Genomic DNA, 12,165 nt, shown 5'->3' on the forward strand with positions numbered 1-12,165 from the left:
TGTGGCAGAAGTCCACCCTGGTAGACATCCCCATGCTACAGTTCAGCTATGCCTACATCCAGAGGTAACAAACTACAACATCAACACAGAGATTCACACTGTCATGTAGTTAGTAATACACTTCAGTTCTTGCTTATATGTGATAGCATTTAAAAATGTTTCACCTTCCTCCTCTCTCTGTGTGTGGTAGTATTCCGGCTCAGGCTCTCCAGGAGAACGTGGCGCCCCTCCTCACTCTTCTCAGAGAGTCTGTGCAGCTCAACCTGGCCCCGCCCGGACACTTCCTGCTGCTGGGGTGAGTCAGCAACTTCCTGTCTGTCTGACATATCTACTGTCATTTGATGTCCAATGTCTATAAACCGTTATCAGCAGTGGTGGATAAAGTACCCAATTGTCACACTTGAGTAAAAGTAAAGATACCTTCATAGAAAATGACTCAAGTAAAAGTGAAAGTCACCCAGTAAAATACTACTTGAGTAAAAGTCTAAAAGTATTTGGTTTGAAATATACTTAAGTATCAAAAGTCAATGTAATTGCTAAAATATACTTAAGAATCAAAAGGAAAAGTAATTGCTAAAATATACTTAAGTATCAAAAGTTAAAGTATAAATCATTTCAAATTCCTTATATTAAGCAAACCAGACGGCACTATTTTCTTGTATTTTTTTTTACAGATAGCCAGGGGCACACTCCAACACTCAGACATAATTTACAAACAAAGTATGTGTGTTTAGTGAGTCCGCCAGATCAGAGGCAGTAGGGATGACCAGGGATGTTCTCTTGATACATGCGTGAATTGGACAATTTTCCTGTCCTGCTAAGCATTCAAAATGTAACGAGTACTTTTGAGTGTCGGGGAAAATGTAAAAAGTACATTATTTTCTTTAGGAATGTTGTGAAGTAAAAGTTGTCAAAAATATAAATAGTAAAGTAAAGTACAGATACCAATACAAACTACTTAAGTAGTACTTAAAAGTATTTTTACTTTACACCCCTGGTTATCAGTCATTAATCTCCGGTCATACAGATTTATTACTATAGATATTGTTCCCAGCATATCACTCTCTGTTTGAAACAATGTTTCTCCTATATGTTATTTCCAAACATAAGTAGAACACACATATCATAGATATGCTTTGGTTTGATACTGTATCAGAATTAACAAGATATTATTGCACTCTGGTCTACCAATCCAGAATTGTACTGTTATTTTAATTCTCTCCTACCACAGGATCCTCAATGACTTTGTAAACCGGCTCCCCAACCTGGACAATAAGAAGGACACCAGGGACATGCAGGTAAGACATGGAGCACAGTATCACAATCCTGGCTTAAGCCTAATTTGCACCTTTCTCTTCCACACCATCCGCTAGGTCTGTCCGCACGGACTCAGAAACCCCGCTCTGCGGACCTGTGCGAAAGGGAGCGGACGTTTGATTGAAGCGAAAGGTGTAAATTAGGCTTTAGTGTGAGTTTGAGAGGGTACAGTGTGAGATACATGATGATGGTGATACTATGTAGGAGGTGACCCAGAAGATCCTGGAGGCTGTGGGCGGGGTGGCGGGGTCGTCTCTGGAGCAGACCAGCTGGCTCAGCCGTAACCTGGAGGTCAAGAACCAGCCCCAGGTGTGTCCTGAGACAGAGGAGCCATCCGACGAGCTGGACCTGGACCTCTACGGTAACCATGGATACCACACACACACACACTCACCTGGAGACATCCCTGGTTTCTATCAGGAACAGACTAAAGCCTAGTTTACACCTTGCGGTCTGGTAGGTCCGCTCTAAAGAAATGATGCAATATCGAATGTCCACTCCTGTCCCTATATATCCACACTTTTTCAGGACACTTTTCCAAGAAGGTGCGGACTGGAGCGGACATTCAATTGACATTCGATCGAAGCAGAAGGTGTCAATTAGGCTTCAAACAGGCTCAGAGCTGCTAACATCCTAAACCCTCAGGGCATGACTCTCCTTGGTAACCAACCCCTGACCCCCTTAAGCACGTTCCACATTATTAGCTGAGAAAAGCCAGAGGGCCCACCTCAACCAACAGTCTCCTTTCCTCTTGATTCTCTCCTCATCTCTCTTCAGGTCTACATTAGAGTGGACTGAGAGTGTCCACAGACCTATAATGTAACCATGGAAACACCGCACTTCCCCTCTTAGTTCCCCAGTGTAGTGGTCCAGTGAGGAAGAAGGACACTTCCCCCAAAAGTGCATTGGAAGAAGTGCTTCTCTCCTCTGCTGTTACCATGGCAACCAGACTGGTTCCTGCAGTGATGTAAGAGCCCTGCAGCTTCACTGGCAGCAGTACTTCATGGTTAGACTCAGGATGTGGTCTGAAGGATGAGATAGAGTTCCTTCCTGCTACCCTGAGGAGGTTAAGTCTTGGGTTGGCCCTCAGGGCAAGCACTATAGAATTAAGTCATACATATTTATGAGTAACAACTCACTTCTGTCCCCGTCTCCTTCTTTCTCCTCAACTTTCTTCTCTTCTCCAGACTCTGTAGCTCAGGCCAGCACCATGGTCTCTTCCTCAGCTCCCTCTGTATACAGTGTGCAAGCCCTAGCGCTATTGGCAGAGGTAAGTGTGTTCGTGTGCGAATGTGTGCAACTATGGTTTTCACACCTATGTACAGTGGGGGAAAAAAGTATTTAGTCAGCCACCAATTGTGCAAGTTCTCCCACTTAAAAAGATGAGAGAGGCCTGTAATTTTCATCATAGGTACACGTCAACTATGACAGACAAATTGAGAAAAAAAATTCCAGAAAATCACATTGTAGCATTTTTTATGAATTTATTTGCAAATTATGGTGGAAAATAAGTATTTGGTCACCTACAAACAAGCAAGATTTCTGGCTCTCACAGACCTGTAACTTCTTCTTTAAGAGGCTCCTCTGTCCTCCACTCGTTACCTGTATTAATGGCACCTGTTTGAACTTGTTATCAGTATAAAAGACACCTGTCCACAACCTCAAACAGTCACACTCCAAACTCCACTATGGCCAAGACCAAAGAGCTGTCAAAGGACACCAGAAACAAAATTGTAGACCTGCACCAGGCTGGGAAGACTGAATCTGCAATAGGTAAGCAGCTTGGTTTTAAGAAATCAACTGTGGGAGCAATTATTAGGAAATGGAAGACATACAAGACCACTGATAATCTCCCTCGATCTGGGGCTCCATGCAAGATCTCACCCTGTGGGGTCAAAATGATCACAAGAACGGTGAGCAAAAATCCCAAAACCACACGGGGGGATCTAGTGAATGACCTGCAGAGAGCTGGGACCAAAGTAACAAAGCCTACCATCAGTAACACACTACGCCGCCAGGGACTCAAATCCTGCAGTGCTAGACGTGTCCCCCTGCTTAAGCCAGTACATGTCCAGGCCCGTCTGAAGTTTGCTAGAGTGCATTTGGATGATCCAGAAGAAGATTGGGAGAATGTCATATGGTCAGATGAAACCAAAATAGAACTTTTTGGTAAAAACTCAACTCGTCGTGTTTGGAGGACAAAGAATGCTGAGTTGCATCCAAAGAACACCATACCTACTGTGAAGCATGGGGGTGGAAACATCATGCTTTGGGGCTGTTTTTCTGCAAAGGGACCAGGACGACTGATCCGTGTAAAGGAAAGAATGAATGGGGCCATGTATCGTGAGATTTTGAGTGAAAACCTCCTTCCATCAGCAAGGGCATTGAAGATGAAACGTGGCTGGGTCTTTCAGCATGACAATGATCCCAAACACACCGCCCGGGCAACGAAGGAGTGGCTTCGTAAGAAGCATTTCAAGGTCCTGGAGTGGCCTAGCCAGTCTCCAGATCTCAACCCCATAGAAAATCTTTGGAGGGAGTTGAAAGTCTGTTGCCCAGCGACAGCCCCAAAACATCACTGCTCTAGAGGAGATCTGCATGGAGGAATGGGCCAAAATACCAGCAACAGTGTGTGAAAACCTTGTGAAGACTTACAGAAAACGTTTGACCTGTGTCATTGCCAACAAAGGGTATATAACAAAGTATTGAGAAACTTTTGTTATTGACCAAATACTTATTTTCCACCATAATTTGCAAAAAAATTCAGAAAAAATCCTACAATGTGATTTTCTGGATTTTTCTTTCTCATTTTGTCTGTCATAGTTGACGTGTACCTATGATGAAAATTACAGGCCTCTCTCATCTTTTTAAGTGGGAGAACTTGCACAATTGGTGGCTGACTAAATACTTTTTTTCCCCACTGTATGTGTTTCTGTATATGACAGACCCTCTTCCTCTGCAGGTTCTAGCCCCTCTCCTGGACATGGTGTATCGCAGTGATGAGAAGGAGAAAGCCGTCCCTCTCATCTCTCGCCTCATGTACTACGTCTTCCCCTACCTGAAGAACCACAGTGCCTACAACATGCCCAGTTTCGGTGCGGGTGCCCAGCTTCTGAGCAATCTGAGTGGGTACGCCTACACCAAGAGGGCCTGGAGGAAAGAGGCCTTTGAACTCTACATGGACCCCCTCTTCTTCACCATGGACGTCTCCTGCACCCCACAGTAAGATTGTGTTTGTGTGTGTGTGTGGCTGTACATTACATGTAAATATTGACATTATCATCAGATAACATGTCAAAAGAAAATGACTGTTTGACCTCCTGACCTCTGTTTTCTATAGCTGGAGGTCCATCATCGACCACCTGCTGACCCATGAGAAGACCATGTTCAAAGACCTCATGAGTAAGTAGAGCCACCCAACCCTGTTTGTGTGTGTGTTCGTGCGTATGTGTGTTCGTGCGTGTTCGTGTGTGTGTTAACCCTGTGTGTGTATTGCAGGCATGCAGAGCAGTTCTCTGAAGCTGTTTCCCAGTGCAGAGCAGAAGCCCATGTTACTGAAGCGTCAGGCCTTTGCCATGTTCAGTGGAGAGTTAGACCAGTACCATCTGTACCTGCCCCTCATCCAAGGTGGGTGTGCTTCTTGTGTTTCTGTGTATTTATTTATTTGTGTGTGTGACTGAATGCTTTGCATGAACATTGCTGCTGTGTGTCTGAGTGTGTAGACAATGACATGTGATAGAGAATGTGAGTGTGTGTGTGATATTTTATGAGGCCAATATGAATCCTTCATTTACAGTATAATGTAATTAGGGATGGGCATTTTAAATTATTTCAGTATTCTAATAATATCATTATATCTTTTGGGATTTCCGGATAGTCGAAATACATGTACAATTTTGTTAACTTTACAAAAATAAAAATAAATCAATGGAGACTTGCTCGTGCGACTCGATAGAGCCGGTGCGCTGTGCTCTGCTTGTTTCAGCAGAAGGGTGTGGGAGGGGCGAGAAGGGAGCAGGGGCCGGTGTGTGTGACAGCAGAGATCTGTATGTAATGACGAGATGCTCATGCTCATTATCCCAAAGGCGGGCGACAAGCTTAGGTCCAAAATAAGCCCATAGAAAAGCATTGGGCTTATTTTGGACAGGTTTTGGCGAGAGTGAAACCTCTGTGCGTATGTGTGTCCCAAACAGACTTGCGCTAGTTAGACAAACTTGTTGCTGCCATAGGTTATCTATCATACCATCTGGTAGTGCCTGTTTTGACTGCATCAAATCGTTGTAAAGAAGCTAGGTACAGTAGCCAGCTACACTATATATACAAATGTATGTGGACACCCCTTCAAATTAATTGATTCGTCTATTTCAGTCACACCCGTTGCTGACAGGTGTATCAAATTGAGCACACAGCCATGCAATCTCCATAGACAAACATTGGCAGTAGAATGGCTTTACTGAAGGGCTCAGTGACAACGTGCCACCTTTCCAACAAATCAGTTCGTCAAATTTCTGCCCTGCTAGAGCTGCCCCGGTCAACTGGAAGTGCTGTTATTGTGAAGTGGAAACGTCTAGGAGCAACAACGGCTAAGCCGCTAAGTGGTAGGCCACACAAACTCACAAAACGGGACCCCTGAAGCGCGTAAAAATAGTCTGGCCTCGGTTGCAACACTCACTACCGAGTTCCAAACTGGCTCTGGAAGCAACGTCAGCACAATAACTGTTCGTCGGGAGCTTCATTAAATGCGTTTCCATGGCCGAGCAGCCGCACACAAGCCTAAGATCACCATGCGCAATGCCAAGCGTCGGCTGGAGTGGTGTAAAGCTCGCCGCCATTGGACTCTGGAGCAGTGGAAACGTGTTCTCTGGAGGGATGAATCATGCTTTACCATCTGGCAGACCGATGGACGAATCTGGGTTTGGAGGATGCCAGGAGAGCGCTACCTGCCCCAATGCATAGTGCCAACTATAAAGTTTGGTGGAGGAGGAATAATGGTCTGGGGCTGTTTTTCATGGTTCGGGCTAGGCCCCTTAGTTCCAGTGAAGGGAAATCTTAACGCTACAGCATACAATGACATTCTAGATGATTCTGTGCTTCCAACTTTGTGGCAACAGTTTGGGGAAGGCCCTTTCCTGTTTCAGCATGACAATGCCCCCGTGCACAAAGCAAAGTCCAGAGCCCTGACCTCCACCCAATCTAACACCTTTGGGATGAATTGGAACACCGACTGCGAGCCAGGCCTAATCGCCCAACATCAGTGCCGACCTCACTAATGCTCTTGTGGCTGAATGGTAGAAAGTCCCTGCAGCAATGTTCCAACATCTAGTGGAAAGCCTTCCCCGAAGAGTGGAGGTTGTTATAGCAGCAAAGGGGGGACCAACTCCATATTAATGCCCATGATTTTGGAATAAGATGTTCGACGAGCAGTTGTCCACATACTTTTGGTCATGTAGTGTAAGTTAGCCATCTAGCTAGCTAATGTAGCAAGGCTAATTGAGGCTATTTTTCTGCGCTCCCGGTCCAATGTTTCCTTTTTATGGGACACACTCTTAAAAACTGTAAAATGTAATGGTCTATCCTTGTAGGCTATGTAGCAATGTCACAGATACATTTATTTCAGTGGCGGTCAGTGCCGTTTAAGATGAGGGAGGATTATTTTAATTTTTTTGATGAGCATGGTCTTATTTATATTACAGCATATTGGATGACTGTCATTTATATTCCATTCACCCAGTTCAATGTAACAGCCATAGGTTTAGGCTACAACATGATACTTACATTTTCCCTATACCCATCATGAGGTTGCTACAACCTAGCGTATGAATGAAAGTTTACAACGTAGGCGCACACAGGTCGAGAGAAAAATCTGAGGCTGACATTGACACATTCAATACTGCCTTGCACACTCTTGCCTGCATCTAGCTGATCTAGGGTGTAAAATGTATGTACTCACTAACTGTAAGTCGCTCTGGATAAGAGCGTCCGCTAAATGACTAAAATGTAAATGTAATCATTAGTCCAACAGCAAGAGTTTCTATTGGACAAATTCAGGTATGTTTATCCCCGTTTCGTTCAGTTTGCTTCCGTTTACATTTACATTTTAGTCATTTAGCAGACGCTCTTATCCAGAGCGACTTACAGTTAGTGAGTGCATAAATTTTTCATACTGGCCCCCTGTGGAAAACGAACCCACAACCCTGGCGTTGCAAGTGCCATGCTCTACCAACTGAGCTACAGGGGACTTTTAAGAACGTTTAAGAAACGTTTTTCAACAGAATCGGCAGAATGAATACACCCCTGATCACGCGTAAACACAGTTCACTTTCATAGCAGCCACGTTGTATTCCTTCTCGCATCTATGCGCTTGCCTCCTCTCACCTTTTCCCTTCGCTTGTGGACTTCAATGCACAACACATCAGCTGTATGTGACCAGGCAACAAAAACGTTCCAAGCCAAACCATTTCAGAACTGCTACACACAGTCTACATCGTTGTCACCATATTAGCTAAAGTAACGTCATAGTCAACATACTGTAGCTAATAGAACTAATGCGTTAGTAAACCCGATACAATCATGCAGTAACGTTATGGTGTACAGTCAGCACTTACACCAGCGGGCCCCGGTGGCAATAAATTAGTCAAACCAAAAGTTTACCTTGACTTGGAAGAGTTCCAGTGTTGTGTTGGATAGTCATAGCCAGCTAGCTCTGTTTGAGCAGGGTGTTTGAGTAGGCTAAACTAGCTAGCTGCATTTGCTAGCTAAGTAAGTGAAACTGAAAGTGATTTTTAAAAAAATGACATTTTGATTGGGTGGACAACATGTCAGTTCATGCTGCAAGAGCTCTGATAGGTTGGAGGATGTCCTCCGGAATTTGTCATAATTACTGTGTAAGTCTATGAAAGGGGGTGAGAACCATGAGCCTCCTAGGTTTTGTATTAAAGTCAATATACCCAGAGGAGGACGGAAGCTAGCTGTCCTCCGGCTACACCATGGTGCTACCCTACAGAGTGCTGTTGAGGCTACTGTAGACCTTCATTGCAAAACAGTGTATTTTAATCAATTATTTGGTGACGTCAATAGTTTTATCTAAAAAGGATAACTTTTTTAATGTTTCACCATTTTTCTTTTATGAAATTCACTGAGGAGGATGGCCCTCCCCTTCCTCCTCTGAGGAGCCTCCACTGATTTATTTCATTTCAGACAAAGCCTTTTTTTTTTTAAACAACGCCTATTTAAAGAAATGAATACTCTCCTAAGTAATCGAATACTAATGTCCGTTCAAATATTTGAATATTCGAATAACCGTACCCATCCCTAAATGTAATGATGATGTCTCCTCCCATCCTCCCTCAGAGCGGCTGACAGAGGCTCTGCGTATGGGTCAGACGCCCTCCGTCTCTGCTCAGATATTTCTGACGTTCCGTGTTCTTGTGCTGCGGATCTCCCCCCAGCACCTCACCTCCCTCTGGCCAATCATGGTCACAGAACTGGTGAGGAACAACCCCCACCCTGATGACATCACTTCCTGTCACTGTTGATTTTTTGACATACATGCATTGTTTTCAGCAGGGTTGAGGTGGCATGTAAAAAGAAACAGTGTTTGTTAGTGTTTGTCCAGTCCTGTCTTCTAATGGTGTGTATCTTCTCTCTGTTTGTCAGATCCGAATATTTGTTCGGCTGGAGAAAGCCTTGTTGGAAGAAAAAGAAGTGTCAAAGTGAGTCAGTCTAACCATCCATTATTTTATCTACATGTATAATGTCAATGTTTCAGGCAGTATCTCATGTGAATATCTTGACTATGTTTCATTCAGACTTATTGTGTTGTCTCATGCTTTTTCTCTGTTCTCCTATCTGTCTTTCTCTGTCAGGTTGACTAAAGTTGTACGTGGGGCCATGGGGAATGGGCCATTGGCTTTCCCCCAGCCAGAGTTGGACATGTACCTGTCTGCCTGCAAGTTCCTGGACACCGCCCTGGCCTTCCCCCCAGAGAAGATGCCCCTCTTTCAGATGTAAGAACCTCACCGGCTTAATATCTGCTTAGCATCTATATAGGGTGTGCATAGAATGATTACAATTCCATTCCATTCTCTCTGCTCGTGTGTGTGTGTGTGTGTGTGTGTGTGTGTCCAGGTATCGCTGGGCCTTTGTTCCAGAAGTGGATATGAGTCGCTACAATGGCCCAGAGAATAGTCTCCTGGAGGGAGAGCAGGAGTGCAAACCCCATATTGTCAAAATACTAGAGGCACTACACCAACGTTACGGGGTAAGAGAACACCCTATCTTGCACTGACTCTATGCACACTCACACTGACACACAAAATTCACACACATTCACATATGTACACTACATACATAACACACACACGCATACCGACACAACACAAACACACATACACACGCACACACTTTTACACTCATCATATGCTGCTGCTACTCTGTTCTTTATTTGACTCCTATTATCTATCCTGATGCCTAGTCACTTTACCATGCCTTTATGTACATACAGTATCTACCTCAAATACAGTATATATACAAAAGTATGTGGACACCCCTTCAACTTTGTGGATTTGGCTATTTCAGTCACACCGGTTGCTGATAGGTGTATAAAATCGAGTACACCGGCATGCAATCTCCATAGACAAACAATGGCAGTAGAATGGCCTTACTGAAGAGCTCAGTGACTTTCAACATGGCACCGTCATAGGATGCCACCTTTCCAACAAGTCAGTTCGTCAAATTTCTGCCCTGCTATAGCTGCCCCGGTCAACTCTAAGTGCTGTTATTGTGAAGTGGAAACATCTAGGAGCAACGATGGCTCAGCCACGAAGTGGTAGGCTACACAAGCTCACAGAACGGGACGGCTGTCTCGGTTGCAACACTGACTACCAAATTCCAAACTGCCTCTGGAAGCAACGTCAGCACAAGAACTGTTCGTCGGGAGCTTCATGAAATGGGTTTCCATGGCAGAGCAGCCGCACACAAGCCTAAGATCACCATGCGCAATGCCAAGCGTCGGCTGGAGTGGTGTAAAGCTCGCCACCATTGGACTCTATTATTATTTCTTAACTATGCATCATTGGGAAGGGTTTGTAAGCAAACATTTCATGGTTAAGTCTACACCTGTTGTATTCAGTGCATGTGACAAATGAAATTGGATTTGATTTGAACACACACACCGCTATGGAGGAAGAGAACACATGTCCATATATTAACCATGATAACGACCTGACTCAATCATGCGGTCCCATCGTCCCTTTCTGATGAGCTCATGTCTTTTCATTCCAGACGCTGAGCGAGGAGTCGTCTACGGAGCGTCTGAAATTCCCCCTCCTCACCCGTCGCTTTCTCACCTCAATCACCCAGCTTGTTCCCTTCCTCCATACACTCTGCTGTTCCTTCCAGGGCACTTCACCCAGCAGCCCTGCAGACTACCCCGTGACAGACTACCCTGCAGCCAGTGCCGACCAAGTCCTGAAGAGACTGGAGCACATCACTGAGGGAGAGTTCCTAGACTCCATGGACAGTTAGAACTCCACTAAGGTTCTAGTTCTTAGAATGCAGAGGAAATTAGAACTGGAACCATAGAAATGGAGTGTGTAGAATGGGCACAACCACTGAAAGCAATGTTGTATTGTAGGCAAATGCCAGCTAAATTGTCATCTTTTGGGATGTTCTTTTGAATGTTGAATTGTTTACCTTACCTGGTTGAGATTTAACACTCCATGTCTATATAGGATATTCTACATTTGAGATACTCTAAAATAATGTAGAATTAACTGACCCAAACTGGAACAGAATGGCAGTTATTGGGCTCTCTCTGAGTACAAGTCTGAATGTGCTGACTTAAAATAAGAGTAGTACTGATACTAGCTAGCTTTTAGAGGTGCCACTGGTCATAAAAGAAGCACCACTGTAAGAAAGAGAGGGACAGCAGTACTGACTACTAATTCCATTCCATTGCTCTACAAAGCTCTCCATAAACCTGCTCCCTCCTATTAGCATATTTTGTCTGTCTGACTGTCAGAATGTAATGTATTCCAATGAGACAGGAGTAGGTGAGTATACCTGCTGGTCAGTGACTATGGGACCTCTAAGGCCCTTAGTAGAGGATGGTTGATTTTTTTATGTTTAAAAATCTCTGCTTGTCATCAATCATGATGTCACAGTTTTATTTGTGGGTAAATTATTTGTTTTTTGTGTACACGGCAAAACCTCTAGATGTCTAATATAAGTTAAATAACGTGTGTCATTTTGGTATTTTTTCATTAGAAGTCTTCAAATTCTGTCTATATTTAGGTGTTTTGGGGAATGTTTGGACTTATGGTGCTTTCAAAGCAACTCGGAATCTCCGAAATTTGACTTGGAAACTGGTTGTAGAATGATGAGGCCCAAGTTTCTAGAATCAACCAATAGGAAGCTCTACGCAAATAAATGTAAATTAACTCAGACGTTCGGTTTCCGACTTGTCATGAATGCACCATTACCACTCATCATAGTTTTATTCTTCAAATGTGAATGCTTAACTAAATTATATGAATGTTTGATCTCCTGAAAATGATTACTTGTTAATATCAGAATTAATATAATGTTCTGTAAATAAAAACAACCTAACCCTAAGAGTCAATAGCATATGTATGCAGGTTTTATAACTGTTTATCTAGGGAGGCAGGCGTTTGTGTTCTGGGTCAATGCCAGTGTCTCTCTTTTAAATTAATATCAATTGGTTCATGAATAAACAGATACATTAAGTTATTCTTCAACACACCAACAATGTGTTCAATTTGATTCACCCCGCTACACCTACCAAACGGCGCAAACGTTCCTCAAAGTCTCATCCAGAACGTTTTGGGG

At 43.8% G+C, this 12,165-nt stretch overlaps 1 protein-coding gene across 2 annotated transcripts in view; it reads left to right on the forward strand.

Moving 5' to 3' along the window:
* The window catches only part of LOC121571654 (protein dopey-2-like), a 51,185-nt gene extending 39,118 nt beyond the window's left edge, over nucleotides 1–12,067 (forward strand). For both annotated transcript variants that reach the window (XM_041883245.2, XM_045212110.1), the window contains exons 24-36: nucleotides 9–64; nucleotides 191–295; nucleotides 1,232–1,298; nucleotides 1,522–1,678; nucleotides 2,505–2,587; nucleotides 4,280–4,539; nucleotides 4,658–4,719; nucleotides 4,816–4,944; nucleotides 8,668–8,804; nucleotides 8,974–9,029; nucleotides 9,183–9,323; nucleotides 9,445–9,577; nucleotides 10,600–12,067. In XM_041883245.2, coding sequence (XP_041739179.2) covers nucleotides 9–64; nucleotides 191–295; nucleotides 1,232–1,298; nucleotides 1,522–1,678; nucleotides 2,505–2,587; nucleotides 4,280–4,539; nucleotides 4,658–4,719; nucleotides 4,816–4,944; nucleotides 8,668–8,804; nucleotides 8,974–9,029; nucleotides 9,183–9,323; nucleotides 9,445–9,577; nucleotides 10,600–10,842 — 1,629 coding nt within the window. In that variant the 3' untranslated portion in view covers nucleotides 10,843–12,067. The remainder of the gene's footprint in view (nucleotides 1–8; nucleotides 65–190; nucleotides 296–1,231; nucleotides 1,299–1,521; nucleotides 1,679–2,504; nucleotides 2,588–4,279; nucleotides 4,540–4,657; nucleotides 4,720–4,815; nucleotides 4,945–8,667; nucleotides 8,805–8,973; nucleotides 9,030–9,182; nucleotides 9,324–9,444; nucleotides 9,578–10,599) is intronic.
* Nucleotides 12,068–12,165: the final 98 nt, after the last annotated feature.

This window comes from Coregonus clupeaformis, chromosome 40 (assembly GCF_020615455.1).
Source record: "Coregonus clupeaformis isolate EN_2021a chromosome 40, ASM2061545v1, whole genome shotgun sequence".
Lineage (NCBI taxonomy): Eukaryota > Metazoa > Chordata > Actinopteri > Salmoniformes > Salmonidae > Coregonus > Coregonus clupeaformis.